The sequence below is a fragment of the Somniosus microcephalus genome, chromosome 6 (assembly GCF_052327205.1).
Source record: "Somniosus microcephalus isolate GS21.2 chromosome 6, FLI_Smic_1.0, whole genome shotgun sequence".
NCBI classification, from domain to species: Eukaryota; Metazoa; Chordata; class Chondrichthyes; order Squaliformes; family Somniosidae; genus Somniosus; species Somniosus microcephalus.
The window spans coordinates 243855031-243875282 of NC_140992.1; the positions used below are offsets into that span (position 1 = coordinate 243855031).

At 41.2% G+C, this 20252-nt stretch overlaps 1 protein-coding gene across 4 annotated transcripts in view; it reads right to left on the reverse strand.

Moving 5' to 3' along the window:
• piezo1 (piezo type mechanosensitive ion channel component 1 (Er blood group)) overlaps positions 1-20252 on the reverse strand; it is a 398994-nt gene that overhangs the window by 12387 nt on the left and 366355 nt on the right. For all 4 annotated transcript variants that reach the window (XM_085991680.1, XM_085991683.1, XM_085991682.1 and 1 more), the window contains 8 exons: positions 19878-20064; positions 14285-14393; positions 12376-12523; positions 11335-11549; positions 8743-8901; positions 8326-8473; positions 4933-5121; positions 2736-2828 (listed from right to left, as the gene is read on the reverse strand). In XM_085991680.1, coding sequence (XP_085847806.1) covers positions 2736-2828; positions 4933-5121; positions 8326-8473; positions 8743-8901; positions 11335-11549; positions 12376-12523; positions 14285-14393; positions 19878-20064 — 1248 coding nt within the window. The remainder of the gene's footprint in view (positions 1-2735; positions 2829-4932; positions 5122-8325; positions 8474-8742; positions 8902-11334; positions 11550-12375; positions 12524-14284; positions 14394-19877; positions 20065-20252) is intronic.

Sequence of the window (20252 nt, forward strand, 5' to 3'; positions counted from 1 at the left end):
CAGATTGCGAAATTGTTTCTTTGTCACAATGAGACTCTTCTCCCACCCAGCTCACAGAGGCACTGTTCTGCTCCCCCTAGTTCATGTTGCACTCCTCTCCCTCTTCTCCTCCCTCCTGTTCTCTCTACCCCCCGCCCTCACTCCTCCACCGAGCTCATACAGGCACTCTTCCCTTCCTTGTGCCTCCAGTTCACATTCACGCTGGCACGTTTTGTCCCAATTATCTCCGTGTCAACCAATGGGGGGAGGGATGAAGAATGACAGCATGAATTGAAGGGGAAGGAGTGAGAGTGTGAACACAGGGGGTGGGAGGAGGAGGAAGGGACGAAGAGTGCCAACATGAACAGGAGATAGAACACTGCCTCAGTAAACTAGGTGGGTGTGGGGAGAGGAGAGTTTCTGTCTCATTGTGACAATCATAGAAACAATTTCACAATCTGTTTTAGCAACAGAAATTACCAATACATATTCACAATAGCCTGCAATTTCTCTGCAAAAAATTAGGGAAATTCCCATAATCTTTCACCACCACTCCCTGCTCCTACTGCTGCTGCTCCAGGGAACCGAACTGTGCTGCACACTATGGCTGGGAATTACTGCTCTCACTATTGTTGTTGGAAATCATGAATTCCCACCCACAGCACGTAGAACAGTCTAGTCCCTGGCACAACAGCAGCATCATGCAGGAGGAGCTAGGATCAATGCTAATTTTTGTCCATGAACAAGCAGATATAGAATCTAAAGCTTTGACTGTCCAAGTAAAATGCAGGCGATTGGAACAGATATCTTAACTTAAATCTTGGACCGCTAATTCTTTGGCATTCCACAAATTAAGACATCTTTACATTTTGGACCCAGGAACAGTAGTTGGCCATTCAGCCCCTCGAGCCTGTTCTGCTATTCAGTGAGATCCTGGCTGATCTATATCTTAACTCCATCCACCATGGCTCCATATCCTTTTACACCCTTGTCTTGCAAAAATCTATTGCTCTCAGATTTAAAAATTAATAACTGAATTAGCATCTACTGCATTTTGTGGGCGAGAGTTCCACACTTCTGCCACCCTTTGTGTGAATATGTGTTTCCTAACTTCTCTCCTGAATATCCTGGTGTTGATTTTAAGGTTATATCCCCTTGTCATAGACTTCCCCCACCAGCAGAAAAAGTTTCACTTTATCTACCCTATCGATTCCTTTCAAAATCCTAAAAACCTTAATCAAGTCACCCCTTAACCTTTTCTATTCCGGGGAATACAAGTCTCGTTTATGTACTGACTTAATATTCAAATTTTTACACTGTCCAAATTACAAGTTCTATTTCACACAATGTTTTCCTATCCCGCCCACAAGCTGTTGGATTTCTCACTGGGATACGGTTCTACAGCAGGCGGTTGCTCACCAAAGTCGATGGATGTAACTTTTTCAGACTTCTCTGATGGTAAATAGTTGGTAACTGGCTTTAAACAAGATGCTATACCTGCTCATTTATCCAATGACTCATTTGGAGAGAGCTGTTTGACCCCATTCAAACAATCTGAAGTTCTAAAGGGTTCTATTTTAAGTAGGCTGGTGGAATTGTGGGATACATTCAAGCACCTCTCCTTAAAAAGGGGCAAATAACATTAAAAGGTCCTACTTTGTGAGAGGCCAGGCCAGGCTAGGCCAGCCCAGCCCAACAGGGCCACAATCAAGTAAGCAATCTCTGTTTATTCTCTAGCTTGTTTTATTACTTGCTTTTTTTTTTGATTTGCTGGTGGTTGGTGTAAGGTAAATGAGGCTCATTGAATGTTATTTTCCTGACGTTAACACTATGGGGTAGATTTTCCCGAAGCTGTCGGAAGAAGGCGGGACTACAACTTTCGGGTTTTTGACCCGCCTACATCGACGTCCGGCCAATCCGCGCAATTTTCCCTTGATTGACCTTGTTGAGCCCGCCCATCGGGCTCAGCAGGCCAATTAAGGGCCACCCGGCAACAGGTGACATCACAGACTGCAATTTCATCTGTCAAGAGTTCTTGACAGATGAAATATCAGTGTTTCACAGCTGTTTCAAGCTGTGAAACACTGACAGTCTGAGTTCTAACATGAGTCCTTCTGCACAGACTCAGTTAGAACTCTCAGTAGCACTCAAAGCTGAAGGCTGTCACTTTCACAGATCGCAGCCATTCAGCTTTAATGCCGGCTGAGTGATGGGCTCCCGACACCTGCAGGAAGAAAGGCTGTTAAGGTAAGTACAGGTAAGTAAAAGTTCTTTACACACTTTAGACACACCAGACACACTTACCTTTGCACTCATGCACCCATCACTCACCTGAGCGCCGACATCGCGACCCCTCCAACTCCTTCAACCCGACGGCCCGACTCCTCTAACCTGGCGTGGTTTGGAGCCATCGGGAAACCCACACGAAACCCCTCAAAATAGGGATTAGGCTAAAAACTGCCTGTTAACAGGCAGTTAATTGGCACTAACTCCTTCCTGCCTGGGGTCGGCGGGTCCCATTGCGGGGCGGGTACCCGCCGCCTCTGAAAGTTGTGTGGAGCGGGGTTTTGGGCGGGTTGGTGTTGGGACCCCCAAATTCGGGATTTCCACACCCCCCCCCCCCCCCCCACACGCCTGAAACCCCGCCTGACAGCTCCACAAAAATCGACCCCTATATGTATCACCTTAGGGAGGTTGTACTTACTTTGTACTATTGTATTTATAACAACAGAATTATTATTTTTTCAAATACTTACTGGATTGCGTTCAAACATTGAACAGAGGTCATTATAATCCTTTTGGTTGAATGGTTTTAGAGAATGTTGTTGCGCACTCATTGTAAACAGGGGCTGCAAGCATAAAGTTACAGAAACATTTGTTATATTCCTTGACATTAACTGCATTTTACCATTAAAAAACTGTTTTAAAGTCATGCACCATTACATTATTAATGATTATAATCTACACAATCTGAGGCAAACATTTATTCAAAACAATAGAGACCTGAACCTCACAGTAAAATAGTGATGTTGTAATAATGATTAGCCCTTTGATCAACAGTAACAGGGCACAATTTTCCTCCATGGTGCATTTACCGCAGGAAATGAACTAGGCCCTGTACTTACACCTTTTGGCGTGACCCTATCCAATTGCTCTGGCTCAACACCATTTTAATATCATCAGCAGACTCACAACATGACTTGCGGCCCCTACTGGGAGTTCACTTTGGTGGGGGGGGGGGGGGGGGGGGGGGGGGGGGGGGGGGGGGGGGGGGGGAGGGAAGATGAAAGAGAGGAGAGGAGAAAAGTCTGGTGCTGATGCAGCATTTAAATGGCTGCTTTAAGTAAGAGTCATGGCAGTCATTTTTTGTCCAAAAGAATCTCTACGAAGTGTAAGGCTAGTGCTTTTCAGGGCACCATGTACTACGTGCCTAAAATATCCACAAGAGACTGTTAGATTCTTCACACCCCTTTCCTTACTCTGCATGTGTTTCTTTACTCACAGCCTAACATGTAAGGAAGCAGTGAAAAACTCATATGCTATGTATTTGCTCGATTCCTGCACCAGTATCACTATTAAGGATGCTGACGCACACTTGGGGTGTATTCCATATGATACCAAACAGAGAGCCTTCACCTCCTTTTTTTCCTTAGAAGGAGAAAGGTGGCCAATGACTAAAGAAAATGAACTGCCACCTCAGCTCCCCAAAACTCTAGCTTGAAAGCATCAGCCAGCCACCTCAGAGCCACCTGGCCATGAGGGAGCACTGAGAAGTAGGAAGAAAATGGTGGTTAAAAAATTCAGTAGGAAAGCACACAGATTGGTTTTCATTCAGATGTTTTTTTATGTGGAATGATTTGGGACAAGGTGGAGGAATACCCGCGAGAAAGAGTAGCAAAATATTTTCCAATTGGGACCCTTGGTAGTTGTGGAGGAGAGTTACAAGTCAGTAAGCAAATAATGAGTTATGTGTTTCCAATGGGGGATGGGGTCCATGAGGGCAGGACTGATTTTGCTGATCTTATTTAGGTGAAGCTGTCTCTCATGATCTGTGTCCATAGATGTCTGGCAGCTGGCAAAGGGTTCTCCCTCTGCGACCTCTTTCTGAAGCAGCTACCTGCTCAACCAGCTATCCTCCTTCACTTCCCTCTTATTCCTCCAGTGCATCAATGCGGAGTCCTTTTCAAAAAGCAAAATTGTGCAGCGTGCAACAAATGACAATGATGACCCTGTACTGCAGTTCTCCCCAAGAAGGCTCCTGAATTAGACCTTCAGACGCCTTATGGTCTGTTCAAGCACAATGCAAGTAGCACTATGAGCCTCATTATATCTGCGCTGAGCAGGGTTAGTAGGGAAGTGAACCAGCATTACTGGCCTGTGGTGTAGAAGGTAACCCTGTTCTCTATCAGCCCCCCCAAAAATATGCACGCTACCAGCAGCAATGACGCTATTAGCAAGCTGGAGATAGAAAAGGCCTTAAAACAGCAACAAACATGATTCTTCAGCAAAGTTTTAGCAAGTACACTATCCTAAGAAGGTGGCCTTTAACAGTGGTTCTGCCAGCAATGGAGTGTTGCTCCTCCAAATGTGTTCTCACTCACATCCTAGTGGCTGGGAGGGTAAGTCATCAAAGCCTGCTGTCTCACATCTAGTAGTGGCTGGCTATAAATGATACTCGCAAAGGACTGGGAGTAGGTTTACAGCATGTACTCTCAGTTGGGGAGATGCACAGTGCAAGGAGACTTGAAGAAAAGGGGAAGGAAAATAATAAAATAAATTTTAAAAGAAAAATATCTAAATATGAATACATGGGTAACCAACATGGAAAATGTAACCATTTGCACACCTTTGGCCTATACATTGAATATATTCTGGAAAATTTGGAACTGACTTTTCTTATATGCTGAAACTAGGTATCAAGGGTTTTCACAGCTTTTAGTAGTAAATAATTACCTGATAGCCACCCAGTTTAACGGTTACTGTCACATCTATTGGGTGATTCACCACACCGACTACTGATCGCACCAAAGACATGAAGAGAAGGGGAAACCAGATGATGCAGATGAGGAAAAGAATAATGAGGCCTCCCATTCCATACTTCACAATTTTCTTTTTCTTCTGACCCTTAGGCTGTGGATATCTCTACGAAAATACAATCACAAATCCCTGTTAGGTATAGCTCACAATGTTTTAAAAACTAATACACAGTAGTAATATATTGTAGCAGAATCCATTCCCATTTAGAATTGATATTTTAAGCATTTCATGCAACAAGAAATAATGGCCCAAAATTTGCTGGTAAAATACCGGCAAGTCTAATAGCGCTCGTCGTTATTTATGTACAAAAGTCACAGCAACTTCAGGCGAGGCCTGTTGTGCGATTAAATGAGGAAGCCAAAACGTTGCTGTCGGAGATGCGTTGCTCTGCCATTGGCCTTGCGAAAATGGCATCTTGCTACCTGGCTCCCCATTCAAATGCATTGAGCAGCGTGAAGTTGCTGTACTTACACTGCAGATATGAAATAAGCTCGCCACAAATAGTTAAGTCAAGTCATTTCAAGTCGAAATACCTGTTTAACAATGTGATCTGAGTTAAATACTGCCAGTTACCCTCTCTGGCACTGAATATTAACTATTACAAGTGTAGAGAGTCATTCCTTCAGGTTTTAATTGTTATTTTTAAAAACCTTTTCTTTGTCTCTTTTTTCTCTCTCTTATTCCAATCTTTTCAGTCTTTATTTCTCTTTCTGTACCCAATTTGACATTGAATTCACCCACTCTAATTTACACTGCCTGCTCAGTTTTTACGCTGTTATTTTCAGAATCCTGCAATCTGATTGCTTCTCCTGTTCACTCAGATCCCATCTCACACTTCCAGCACCTTGCAGGGCAAAATATTGTCAACATTAAATGGGCCAGGGAAGTCTAACTAACAGTGGACGCCAATCGTTGGCCTACCATAGCAATTTTTGGGCCAATATGAATGTCCCTACAGTGATGCAAATACATAATTAAAGATAGTAATTGCTCCAGTGCAGGCAGTTAGCTGGAAAATTGAGGACTTCCAACAGGAGACACAAGATTAAATGAAGCTCAAGTCATCAGTGGATGTTTGCATTCAGGTTTCTCCTACAGGATGGACTTCATCAGTGTTGTTTACCAGTCCCAATCATAACTTATGAAAAGTCAACAATGAGAAAAGGCCAGTTAGCCAACCAAAGCTCCTGTATACTAGCTCTTACATCACAGCATCCAATTGTGTTTGGAATAAACCAAATGATTTTACCTCTACTATCCTTCCTGGTGAATTATTGCAAACATTTATTACTGCAAGTACATCTTTATTTAAATTTACTTTTCACTTAATTTACATTTATGTCCTCTGGTCCAACTTTGAATATGTTCTGAATGTACCTTATCTACATGTATTTAATGTACTTCAATGATGGGAGAGAGGGGGAGGGAATACTAACAACTGAAGGTTGGATGCATAGGAGTAACTTTGGGAGGTGGAGGAAAATTATCATCTCATGGTATTAAATAAGAATTTCCCTGCCAAATTACATGGTAATTCATTATAGTAAATTATCATTTAATGGGTGAAGAAATTAAATTAAGAACTAGCCATGAATGGTGCATTTTATATATCTCTATGGTTCAAATTCATGACATATTTTAATTTTATACTTTAAAATCTGAGAGTTTTTTGCTAATAAAAACACTATCATTTTACGCTCTATGAAGAAACATCTTTAAAATTCAGATTTTTGTCCACAGTAGGTCATTATTAAAACATTTACTACCAAAAGTTTGGATTAGATTTGGCAGATATGTGCAACATATTTCAAAAATGTACTCCCTTTAGGAATAACACAATCTTGTCTGGTGCTGTGCTGTACTTACATGGGTTAGCACTTTTATTCTTACAATAAATACTGTTTTTAAGTTAAATCACGTATTTCACAACTTACTCATGCTTGCTACATTTAAGTATTTTCATTGTAAACTCACTGGAGCCATGTCCTAGATTTGCAGGAGATTACAGAAATTTCCATGGGATATCTGAAGTAAGCTTGTTTACAATGTGTTCCTGTCCTTGGGCAGTAATACACACAAATGTGTACTGGACAATCTGCATGCTGCAGAACCAAGGCAGTCAATAAACTGTCAAAATTCCTCAGTGTTTTATTTCACTGCTTACCTCACTTCACACTAAAACTGAATGTATTATTTGTAAATTGTGAGTGTCAGTGCAGAACATACAGCAACTGTGAGCGGATGTAGAATGGCTCTGTTTTCCTCGTACATAAATTTTGGTCCCTTCAAAATGGAACCTGGGAAGGTTACGCAATCCCAGGAAATTTACAGCAGAACCTGATCCTGTTCCCACTTGGCATTCACACGTGCTTCTAGATTGAGAGGGGGCAGGAGCAGGAAGCCTTTCCTTTTACCCAAGGGCACTGAAACAAATTGTAACACAGTGGCTGCTGCCCTACCTGATATCAGTGACATGAATCAGTCATTCATGAAAGAAAGACTTATGAAATAATACTGAGCGGCCTACAGGTGGCACTGTCCAGGGAGAGTATAAATACTCGGGCACGGGCCCAGCTTGCGCACGACATTCTTAACAGGAACTAGTGAAGGACACAACTAGACCTCCATGTTGTAAAACAGTTGATTAAAGCTTTGTTTAACGCTTAGACCAAGTGCCTAGTAGTTTTCTTACGTCAATCAGCTAACTCAGTACAAACCAGGGATCCAGCCTGGGGTGTGTGCACTTGAGCTACTCACTGGATAAACTCACTGAGTCATTGGAGGAGCTTTATAAAATATTCTAATATGCAGGTATAAATTATTGTATGGTGGATATATTTGGTAGATCAGATACCATGGGAAATTATCTTGCTAGAAGTATTAAACTTGTTTGCTTTTTGTTTGCAGCCAACACATTGCACCTTGGAGCAGTTTGACACAATGCCTTCAATGAACCCGATATTGACTGGGCCATTACTGCATGGGAGGGAAAAAGGAGCGTTTCCACAGGCTGGAGTGGAAATGTTAGTAGCTGTGCTACCCTGGGCTGTTCATATGCATATCTTAGGGTGGGTTAGAGCTCCACTATTAGAGCAAACATTTGCCCACTGGCTGCAGAGTGGTGCGTGGCAGAGGGTAGCCTGAAAGGGAGAAGAAATTTTGAATTTTTTGAAAAATGTTATATGCTCAACTCAAATCTTTGAAGAGCTAAGTAGAGCAAGATCACTTGCTGCAATTAAACTGTATTTTACTTCAATACCACTGAATTAACAGATATTGGGCCAAGCTGGTTATCAACAGAGCAAATACCTTTTCTGTCTCCCGGCTGCACTTGATGATAAATATGTTGGCGTAGATGTCTTCGACACACATCCAGCTTGAGAGGGAAAGTGTGGTGTCTGTGCAAACCCAGTCCATCACAGCACGAAGCTCCACCAAAAATGGTACAAGACGGAAACTAAAAAATAAAGCATGTCTAAAAATGGGGGTATCCTGAAAGATGATAATACAGACTGAAGAAACACATGGCTCATGTATTAACATTACAAATGCTTGTTAAAATATCACTATGATGTAAGGACTCAGCTCATTGCCTTAACCTGCGACGGTTCTTATAACACATACCAGCTAGCCTGTAAAGGTTGAAAAGTTAGGAGAATATCAAAAGCAAAATAAAAAATCTTGTACAATAATTTACACATTACAAAACTAGTCGTTCCTACTTACCCTTGGAAGAGAAAAAGGTTCAGATGATTGTATTTCTTTGTGAGAAAATTACCAAGGATGCGAGTTGGGTAGCCACAGCGGATTTGGTACGCAGATAAAGCGAAGTAGATGCATTTCACAAAATACCAGAGCTGTGCCACTGTATTCTGATTAAACATTCTGTTTGAAAAACACAGATACATGTAATAAACATGAAAGCTGGTGCCTGATTACTGTACTGAACCAATCGTTAGGCTGCAGATGAATTATGTACTACATCTTTTTCTCTGCAACGTGCAGCAACACTGATTGTGTGGAATTTAACCACTTTAAGGAAATACTTCATCAATAATTTGGTGCCACCAAAGTACTCAATGATATAACCATCATGCCCACTTATTCTTTCCTCGCCATCGCCCATGTTTTCAAATGACTGCCTCTTATTTATAAATGCAGCCGTGAAAAATAGTAATTTTACACTATAAATCTATATTACAAAAACAGCAAGCAAATGTGTTATAGAACTTGAAGGAAAGTAATTTATCTTTTTTATGCAGCTTACAGTTTAGCATGGTGTAGATCTGCAAATCTAAACATTTGATTATTTGGTTAGAAAATGCCATTCAGCCTAACAAGCCCATTGCTCCACAGTCTATGTATGATTTCCCGTATTATAGGTTATACCCAAGCGACTTAATGTCTCGAGCGAGCTATATCCCCTCTCAATCATCTTATTCTTTCTTAAAACAGTTCTGTTCACTCATACATATAAAAGACTTAATGATGCAAGTGGGACCAAATCCCAAGTCCTCTTCAGAGCTCAGCTTGAGCCACCTATGTAGCACTTAACTGCTTGGTTAGCTTATATCAAGGTTGAATAAAAAGTCAACTAGTTCCAAGTATATTTCTGTGTCTCAAACTTGGTTGAATTTTTTGAGGGAATTACTAAGTTGGTGATGTCAGACACTCAGTCGATATTGTGCATCCTGATTTTCAAAAAGCCTTCGACAAGATGCTGCACAAAAGGCTCCTAATTAAGGTTAAATCCTGTGGGGTTGTCAGACTGATTTTGGGTTGCATTCTCATAGACAGAAAGTAGTTACTAATGATAGTGGTTCTGGATCACTAGTGGAATCCTGCAGGGATCTGTGTTAGGGCAGTTCGCCATCTTTATCAATGATCTGGATGAAGCCGTCGGAGGAACTCTCCACAAGTTCACACGTGAGACAAAGATAAATCCGAGTGTGAGGACCTTAGGTGAGAAAAATAGATTGCAGGTAGCTCTAGATCCGATGGGGGAATGGGGCCATTTCTGGCAGATGTTCTTTAATATGCAAATAAATGTAGTGTAAGGCACTTGAAGAGGGGTAACTACAAGCATGTACGTACCATGTAGGTTTGCTTGTTTAAGGCTGCGGAGCAGAAGGGCCTGGGTGTTATAGTGCACGAGTCATTGAAGGGCCATGAACAGTGCTGCCAGGCTATTAGAGTGTTAGGATGGTTAAATAAAAAAACAAAAAAAATTATATACTGTCCTTGTACAAGGCCTTGATTTGAACATATCTGGAATACAGTGTCCTGTTTTGGTCCTCTCACATATTGGGTGATCTAGAGGCCCTGGAAAAGGTTCAGAAGAGGGCCACTAGGCTGACACCCAGTTTAAGGGCTCCCTGTTCTACCATGATAGGCTTAGAGAGCTGGGGTTTTTTACTCTACAAAAATATGGACTCAAGGAGATTTGATTGAAATTATTCAAATAATGAAAGGCTTTGATTTGGTCCGAGTAGATAGACTATTCGAGCTAGATAGATTTGGGAGGATCAGGGGACATAACTTTAAGCTACGCAAGTATAGAACTAGCTTAGGTGCCTAGGGGTACTTCTTTTGCAGAGAATTGGCAACCTCTGGAACAAGTTTCCTGCACATGCAGTGGATATGGATTTGTTGCACGAATTCAAAAGGGAGCTGGACAAGTTCCTAAGAGTGGCCAAAGTATCTACATATAGAAGGTGGGTGGGTCAGTGGGAGATGTGTCTCCCAGGCTGGGCTCGGAGAGGAATTCCCCAGAGGTTTTCCCTAAATTAACCGAATTTTTTTTTTGCCACTCTAGGAAATTGCATGGCTGTGTGTGTAGGGATGGGGGTAATGGTGTGCAGAAGTTACACTGTCAGTATGGACAGGCTCGATGGACCAGCTGGTCTTTATACACACACACACACACCTTATGCTAAGGGCACAGGTCACAACAAGGAACCTTCATTTTAAATTGTGTAGATAGTTATTTTGGTATAATTCTGAAAGGTGCCCTATTAAGGTGATGAAGTCAATAAATTAGTGATAACGTAGTATCAAAATGTTCTCTGTACCATCAATGCTGACAATTGAATATTAAAATAATACATGAAACTTCCACCTCTGGACTTAGGAAGTTATTCCAACCAATTATGAGTATCTGCTGCTGGCACAGTATCTGTATCAGTATTGTATTGTAGTAATTTGACTTAGCATGGTTACCACTCATACACCCATCAAAAAAACTCAATTTGTTCTTAACTTTTCTTGCTTTCTTACCCCCCACTTCCTTTCAATCTACTAAATATCCCAGTTGCTTACCGTTCGGTGACTGCAGGTAATATGAAGAACATCCAGAAATGTATTCCAAAGACAAGGATTATCTGGAAAATGAGCTTTCCCAGTACAGTTTTACGCAGATACAATGCACGGTCTATCACCATAGTGGAGAACTGAATCAGCACCATCACCAGGAAAGCCTCAGGAACCTGATCATCAGACAGTGTCGATGCAATATCAGCAGCTGCTGAATGTTTCTATTTAAGAAAAGAGACTTTAGTGTATATAAGAATCGGAATGTGGCTGTTAAAGATACTGTCCACTCAGTACGTTACCAAACCTAGAACTAAGGCAGACAGTTCAAATAACAATGACCCGTCAATGAATTCTAGGAATTGCCGTAATTCCTAGCCTCGCTATTTGAAGAACACATGCTGATGAGTGGCAAAAAAAAGACTCAAGTTTAAAAATCTTTGACATAGATAACCCTAGTTCCCAGTATCTTTCAGCTAGAAGCTGCCAGTAGGAAATGAAAGCAAGGGAATATTTTGAAAGTATATCTTGAATAAAAACTAATTTATCTGTAAATTGTAAGGGGAATTAGAGATTATAATCAAAATGAAACTTTCTTTTGCATTATAAACACAATTTTAGCTTCATCCTATGGTTGAGTGAATTTGATTAGTGACTGGCTGAGCCATATGGACCAGGCAGCTCCCAGGTTCAACACCTAGCTTGTGCTGGGTCAGCTGATCTCAGTTGGGATTCAGGAGAGACCCATGGATTAGGGAGGACAAAACATGAAAGGGAAAAAAAAAAAATTGGCCAGGGTTCCTGATTCCAATCCAACAAAGCATGCTGCAAGTGCAGGTTTGGATATTGTTCGACATCAGATTAGGATTTGCTATGATGCCCCTAATTGTCAAATTGCCCAATGACACTCATTGGCGAGGCTCACACATGAACAATGAGCACTTGGGTGAGGTATAGATCAGAGTCAGTGCCTTCAGGAGAGGAGGAGTTTTAGAAAAAAAAACACAATTATCCATTTGTAAGTTGACACTTAAAAGTTCAGATACTTACTCCAAATGCCCAGAATCCAAAGATGATAATCACAAAGTCTATTACATCCGCTAAAAACATGAGAGCGTAGACATCAGTTGCTGCACGGTATTCTGTATGGATAATGTCACAGAAATACTTGTGCAGAGGCCTGTAAATGCTCTGAACCCTAATAACACATTAAAATGGAGCCTTAAGTTACAACAGTAAAAAGATAACAAAACAATGTTAAAGGCTTTTTTTTAAAAAAAGGTACAAGCTATTCTATTAGAGCATTCATAATCAGTGAAAGAAAACAGAACCGGCTGGCTTCTAGTGTAACCATGAGGGAGCCAATAAACTAGGACAGTGTAGTTAGTAGGTACTGTACCGTTATTTTACTCAAGTTTTCATTTTAGTCAATTTTCAGGTATGCCATTAGTTGGAGTGTTGGACTACCTTCTGTCATAGGGAGGGAATGTCTGCCAAAGTTAGCACTCACTCCCAGAACACTCCCAACAACTAGTCACTGAGCACAGTCTTAAAGCAGAGCATACCATTTTCCCAAGTGGAGACAGCCACAGAAGGATGACGTGCTCCCTGAGGCAACATGGCAATCCGAAAGCAAAACTGATCATGTTAGTATTGATTTCCTGTATTATTATAGGTTTTAAAAAGGTTTTAAAAAAAGTAGATGCATTTGCTTATTAAGGTTTCAAGTGTCAGGGAATATATTCTATTCATTTCAATTATTTCCTCCCTTTCCCAAATTGAAATACTTTAGCCACCAGACAAGAGTTGTGCAAGGACAACGTGGACTCCAATTTTCTTTTTCCGATTGTGGAGTACATTTGTTCTTCACAACGAATAGCCAAAATCAGTTGTATGATTGTCTGCCTATCTTAAATGTTTGACTTAACTTTAAATCATGAAGGAGGAGTCTATGACTGCATTCCAAATAAGAACATCTTCGTTACATCATCAGTGCTTGCAGACTCATGCGCTGCATCCCAGCTCCACAATGACTGGGGCTCTTTGCTTAGAGCCGGATTAAGAATTTTTGGAGCCCTGGGCACCAAGAACATTCGGGGCCTAGCCACGCCCACTGCACACCCCCCGCCCCACCCCCAACCCGCCCCACCCCCCTGTTCCATTAAAACATAAACGTGTAGTAAAATGCATGTAGAATGTTTACACACTGCATTAAGAATAAAGTGGTTGTATGCAGTTTTTCTGCGTTATAAGAAGTTTTACCGGGAGCCCCATATTTGCACAGGGCCCCTGGACATGGGCCCCGTAGGCCCATGCGTTAATCCGTCCCTGTATATACTCATATAAGTACAGGTTGTTGCTCAACCTGTAAACCAGATAAGATCTACCTTGGAGTGATAGCTAAACTAGCCATTGCAGGATAACAATTCATCCTAGAAACATAGAAGATAGGAGCAGGAGTAGGCCATTCGGCCCCTCGAGCCTGCTCCGCCATTCAATGAGATCATGGCTGATCACCACGGATGTTGCCTGACCTGCTGAGTTTTTCCAGCATTTTCTGTTGTTATTTCGGATTTCCAACATCTGCAGTATTTTGCTATCATCCAAATTCAGTACCCGGTCCCTGCCTTCTCCCCATATCCCTTTAGCCTTAAGAAATATATCCAACTCCTTCTTGAATATATTTAATGAACTGGCCTCCACCGCCCTCTGTGGCAGAGAATTCCTGCAACAATTTCTATTGTAACTGTTCACTTACGTTTGTTTCACACTCGAGCCTAATTTAAACCAAGCCTTAAGATAGTGCAGAATCCTTTAATCACATTTAAATGAAAAAAAACACAGATGATTTAATTACAACTTGACTTATTTAAAATTAATTTCATGTTTCGCACTGTTAATGTAAATCATCTTTGTTAATTTCATTGGTAACAAAGGCACATGTATTGTGTGCACTTACTTCTTAAAGAGGAGACTCTTCACTTTCATCCCAAATTCATTCAGTTTCTTGCTTGCCTTTTCCTTCCTGTTGCGTTTCTTTTTGGGCTTCTGAGAAGAATTTTCCTTCTCTAAAAGAATAATATTTTCCAATAAGCCAGTTGACCTAATATATCACAAAGATCTTACATTAACTTATACTCCTCAATTGCAGTTTCGTGACTCAGACTAATGAATTCTTTTTCATTAAAAAGGGTTTATTTTTCACTCCTGGGACAATTTATAATGTTCCTTTATGTAACCCTCATGCACAAAGCTTGAATGAATTAGCTCTGGCCTGATATACGGTGTAGTTTAAAACAAAGTAAAAATATTCCCCTTCCCCAACCTCCTGAACAATCAGTGCAAACTGATTACAAGCACCTGCCGTATCTGTTACTCCTGTATGTAGGGGCCGGTATTTTTTAATGTTAAAAGGTATCATTATAAAGAAAAAGAAAGACTTGTACTTATACAGCACCTTTCACGACCTCAGGGCATCCCAAAGCACTTTACAGCCAATTAAGTACTTCATGCGTGACATATAATAGCTGTTATTTTGTAGTGTATGTTTATCACTTTATACAAATCTCTCAAAAAGCGTTCTGAAAACTTTTTCATCTCCCATTTTTTTCCCCTTCGTAACTAAAATTTATAAAGTCCAAAATAAGGGTTTAAACAAAATTTGGGAAAAAAATTAAAATACATATTTCACGATGATATGATCACATTTATCCACTGAATTGTCTTCTATTAATGTCTTAATTTTACTACAAGGCTTGAACTTCTCCCAAAAGCCTCAACTTGGACTGTAATTAGAATGTTTACATTTTCTTCTAGCTGAGAGAGAGAGAGAGAGAGAGAGAGATACACATCCTGGGACAAATCACAAAACACCAATTTCAACTTGGTTTACACAGATCAAATGACCTCGGCCAACCTAAAACGTTAACTTTACCTTCCTCTCATCACAGATGCTGCCAACATTTTCCGTTTTTATTTCAGATTTCTAGCATCTGCAGTACTTTGCTTTTTAGCTTTGGATGGTGCTTTCTAAGCAGATTACTCCTGGTTACCCAGGGTCTGACTCTGTTGGAGCAGCCCCCACCATGTTAGGGGGAGGGGGGTAATTGTTCCCCGGTTTACAATTTGCTACAAACAGAAAGAGAGAAGGCAATAGCCCTCTAAAGGATCAGCAGTGCCATCTGCTGATTAGCTGCTGGACTGTTTGGACAATAACCAACTCCATCTGCTGGTTATAAAAATAATGCCTGCACATGCTGGAAAACCACAAGCAATATCGTGGTTTCTTTCTCCATAGCTTTGTGTTGGCCTCTGCTACAAATATTTGTCCAATTTTCCCTTATAACAGGTTTGTGGGAATTTGCTGTGCGCAAATTGGTTGCCCTGACTACACTTCAAAAGTTCTTCTTTAACTGTGAAGCACTTTGTGATATCCTGAGGACTTGAAAGGTACTGTATAAAGGCAAGTTCTTTCTTTCCTTATTTCTGCCATTAAAAGTTTTCATGTGTTTGCTAGTCTCGATTTCTGTTCTATATATTTTTAAACATAATATTTAAAAAATAATTTTATAAGTTTGTTTTGCTTATTCATTCACAGGATCTGGGTGTTGCTGGCAAGGCCAGCATTTATTGTCCATCCCTAATTGCCCTTGAGAAGGTGGTGGTGTCTGCAGCACAGAAACAGGCCATTCGGCCCAACTGGTCTATGCTGGCATTTATGCTCCACACGAGCCTTCTGCCACCCCTCTTCATCTAACCCCATCAGCATACGTACCAGTTTCTCCGTCTCCGCCGCATCTGCTCCGATGATGCCACCCTCCACACCAGTGCTTCCGACATGTCTTTCTTTTTCCTCAACTGAGGATTCCCCTCGACCGTGGTTGACACGGCCCTCGACCGTGTCCGTTCTATCTCCCGCACTTCTGCCTTCACCCCTGCCCCTCCCTCCCGGAACCACGATAGGGTTCCCCTTGTCCTCACCTTTCACCCCACCAGCCTCCACATTCAACGGATCATCCTCCGGCATTTCCGCCACCTCCAAAGTGATCCCACCACCAAATGCATCTTCCCCTCCCCTCCCCTCCCCTTTCAGCATTCCGTAGGGATCACTCCCTCCGAGACACCCTAGTCCACTCCTCTATCACCCCCAGCACCCCTTCCCCTTCGCCTGGCACCTTCCCGTGCAAGCGCAGGAGATGTAACACATGCCCTTATACCTCCCCCCTTCCCACTGTCCAGGGCCCCAAACACCCCTTCCAGGTGAAACAGCGATTTACTTGTACTTCTTGCAATCTAATATACTGTATTCGCTGCTCACGATGCGGTCTCCTCTACATTGGGGAGACCAAACGCAGATTGGGTGACCGCTTTGCGGAACACCTCCGTTCAGTCCGTAAGGGTGACCCCGAGCTTCCGGTCGCCTGTCATTTTAATTCACCGCTCCATTCCCACTCGGACCTCACCGTCCTTGGCCTCTTGCATTGTTCCACGGAAGCTCACCGTAAACTCGAGGAACAGCACCTCATCTTCCGATTAGGCACTTTGCAGCCTTCTGGACTCAATATCGAGTTCAACAATTTCAGATCATAACCTCGGCCCCCATTACATTTTTACTTATATTTTTTATCCACACCTTTGTTTTGGTTTTTCCCTCCCCCCCCCCCCTTTCCTTTTTTCTTTCTCTCTCCCACATGGCAGCTGTCTCCCATTCAGCCAGCGCATTTCACACCTAATCGGAGCTGTCTTTTGTCTCCACTAGTCCTATCACCATCTCGTCTTGTTTTGAGTATCTCTTAATGTCTCTTCTCTTTTGTTCTCTCCCAGCCTGGCCTCTTAATCTATTTCATTTCCTGTGCCTCTTTAGTTTTGATAAAGGGTTTTGACCCAAAACGTCGACTCTAATTTCTCTCCACGGATGTTGCCTGGCCTGCTGAGTTTTTCCAGCATTTTCTGTTGTTATTTCCCATCAGCATATCCTTCTATTCCTTTCTCCCTCATTGCTAATCTAGCTTCCCCTTAAATGCATCTATGCAATTTGCCTCAACTACTCCTCGTGGTAGCGAGCTCCACATTCTTACCACTCTTTGGGTAAAGAGGTTTTTCCTGCTGTTTCCCACTGCTCGACCACTCCAACTCTGCCTGTCAATAAATTTTTACACTCTACTCTTGGGCATCTTCTCTCGCTCTTTCCCACCATCTACCACTTCCCTTCCCTGCAATCTCAAGCCTCCAGCTTCTGCATTAAAGCCTGTTCTCATTCAGTTGCAAAGTTTCCCATTTGAAGCAGTGCCACTGAACATTTATTTTCTGCTGCTCCCTTACAGCCTGTTTTTTCTGTTTGTTGAATTGAAGACTGCTCCAGTTTAATGGAAACGTTCATTTCCCCCGGGCTCAGCTACAAGCATTGCCACTCCATTTTCTCCTGTTCCCATATGGTCTGCTTTTTACCCCGGCTGGTTTGAATGGTAGAGCTTATTTCACTTTCTTTTTCAAATTATTACCCCCCAGCCTCTGTTTTTAGCAAACTTTATTTCTGAAAGTCTCCCAATATGACTGCAATTCTGCCCCAATTCTCCCTGCTTCCAGTATCTGCCTTTTCGTTCTCATGTTATTTCCCCACCAATTTAATTTTGAAAATGCTGCACTTCACCCTCATTCTGCTATAGTATACTTCTCTTTTTTCACCCCCAACTCTTCCCAGTACTGAACCTTCCCCTCCCCTGCTTCTCCTTCAGTCAGGCTACTATTCCATTGCCACCTGCCACCTCCAGGCGCCCAAACCCACCATAGCATCACTTACTACGGCAGTGCCTCTAAACTATAGCGCCCTGTTCCTACTGCTTCTCTGTTCCAGCCTTCAAATGCTCCCCAATGCATGCTTCCCCTTTCCTTCTGCTCCGTTTTTACCTTCGATTCTACAAACCAACATTCTCCTGTACTGGTTTCCTCTTTTTCACAGCTCCCATCTCCTCTCCTCTCCTATGCCCATCTTATATTGCTTTTATTTTTATATTTTCTTTTCTGATCATCCCCAATAGGCATCTTTTACAACATTTCAGTGGCATTTAATTTGTTTCTTTGACGGTAAAGATACTGTTTTCAATATTAGGTAAAGGCTCAGGTACACCATCTATATGCTTTTCTAAATGGCACTATAATTTTAAAATACATATAAAAAATGGTGTTAGCTAAGTGGCAGCAAAAATACCTGTCCTTTTTCAAAAGTATGTTTTTAAAATGTTTATATACATTTTAAGCACTTTTCAAGATCACATGTTCAAATATGTACATATACCAAATCATTTAAATAATAAACTTAATGAAAATATGACTTTATATGCATGGACTCATTGTGAGCAATGTGATTTATTTGTTTATTTTAAAAGATATTTTATATTAGTTTATAAAATATTGTGAATCTTAGCACTCATAACATTAGGTTTAAGGGTTTGGTTGCAAATATACATTTTATACAACAGCATATTGCATGGTAATAATTGAGGGATTAATTTTTAAAAGGCCACAATCGTCATGGGAAAATATTTCTGGGTTACAGACAATAAAATAATATACATTAGGGAAATAAGCATCATTGCTCATTTGCAAATGGCATCAATGTGACAAAAATGACGTGCTTTTAATCTCTCCTAAACAAATGAAAGTACACTTTAAACCGAGGCCCCGTCTGCTCTCTCAGGCGGACGTAAAAGATCCCATGGCACTCTTTCGAAAAAGAGGTGTCCTGGCTAATATTAATCCCTCAATCATCATCACTAAAAACAAACAGATTATCTGGTCATGATCACATTGCTGTTTGTGGGACCTTGCTGAGCGCAAATTAACTGCCGCGTTTTCTACCTTCCAACAGTGACTACACTTCAAAAAATACTTCATTGGCTGTAAAGTGCTTTGAGACGTCTGGTGGTCATGAAAGGTGCTATATAAATGCAAGTCTTTCTTTCTTTCTCTTATTCATAGATGATGTGCCTCTAATTAGGCTTTAAAAACACACACTCACAGAAGCAATGTGTTCCAGCCCAACACTCAGTTCCAGCACAGTATGGCAGCCAGAGACAAAAAATATTTTTTCCTAAAGACTTACAAGAAGAGCATTGTAATCTCCAAATTACCCATTTTTTTTGCAGAGTATTTGAAACAAACAAAATGAGATGTGGTTATTGTTTGAAAATGCTCAGGTACTGAAGAGTAACCAACATCTATGAACTGTATCCCAGGAAGAATGCATGCTTTCAGGAGAGAAGGAAGGGGAAAAAACAGGCAAAATACATCCAAAAGTTTGAAAAGAAAAAAAGCTAATGAAAGCCTAGACTCACAGGAGCCAAATGAGTTCAGAGAACAAATATGTTCTATTACTGTAGTGAAGTTTACTCTTTTGACATGGGGATTAAAATATTCAACACAAAAATCTTTTCCTGAATTAACTCAGGTGTGTCCCAGATTTCAGTGGATGCAACACCTCACTAAACACTGGATTAAATTTGTATTATGCAGTGTTGTCATGTCTGGCAGCATTGTTTCTAACAACCTCTAACCTTTGGTCTGCTTTCTCCTCCTGAAGTGGAATCTGGTCTTTTTTACTTCCTGCGCTGGTTGTAAGACAGAAACTTGGTCATCTGCAGCTGCATCTAGGTTTGTATCTTGCGATTTTTGCATGGCCTCCTTTTCTTTCATATTATCCTTTTTCTTTTGATCCTCCTGATCATCCCACAGTCCATAACGCTAGAAGTTGTAGAGAATTACAGCATTTACAAATGGTGGAAAAATCAATGCTTTCCTTATATGTTAATATTTATGCATAAAAAAACCCACATTCATTTTTTTAGTGAGATTTTCCTGCATCTCAATGAAATGCAGTAAATATTTTTTTAGTGATATACGTGTCTATTGAAGTTATTTGCCTAGTAATC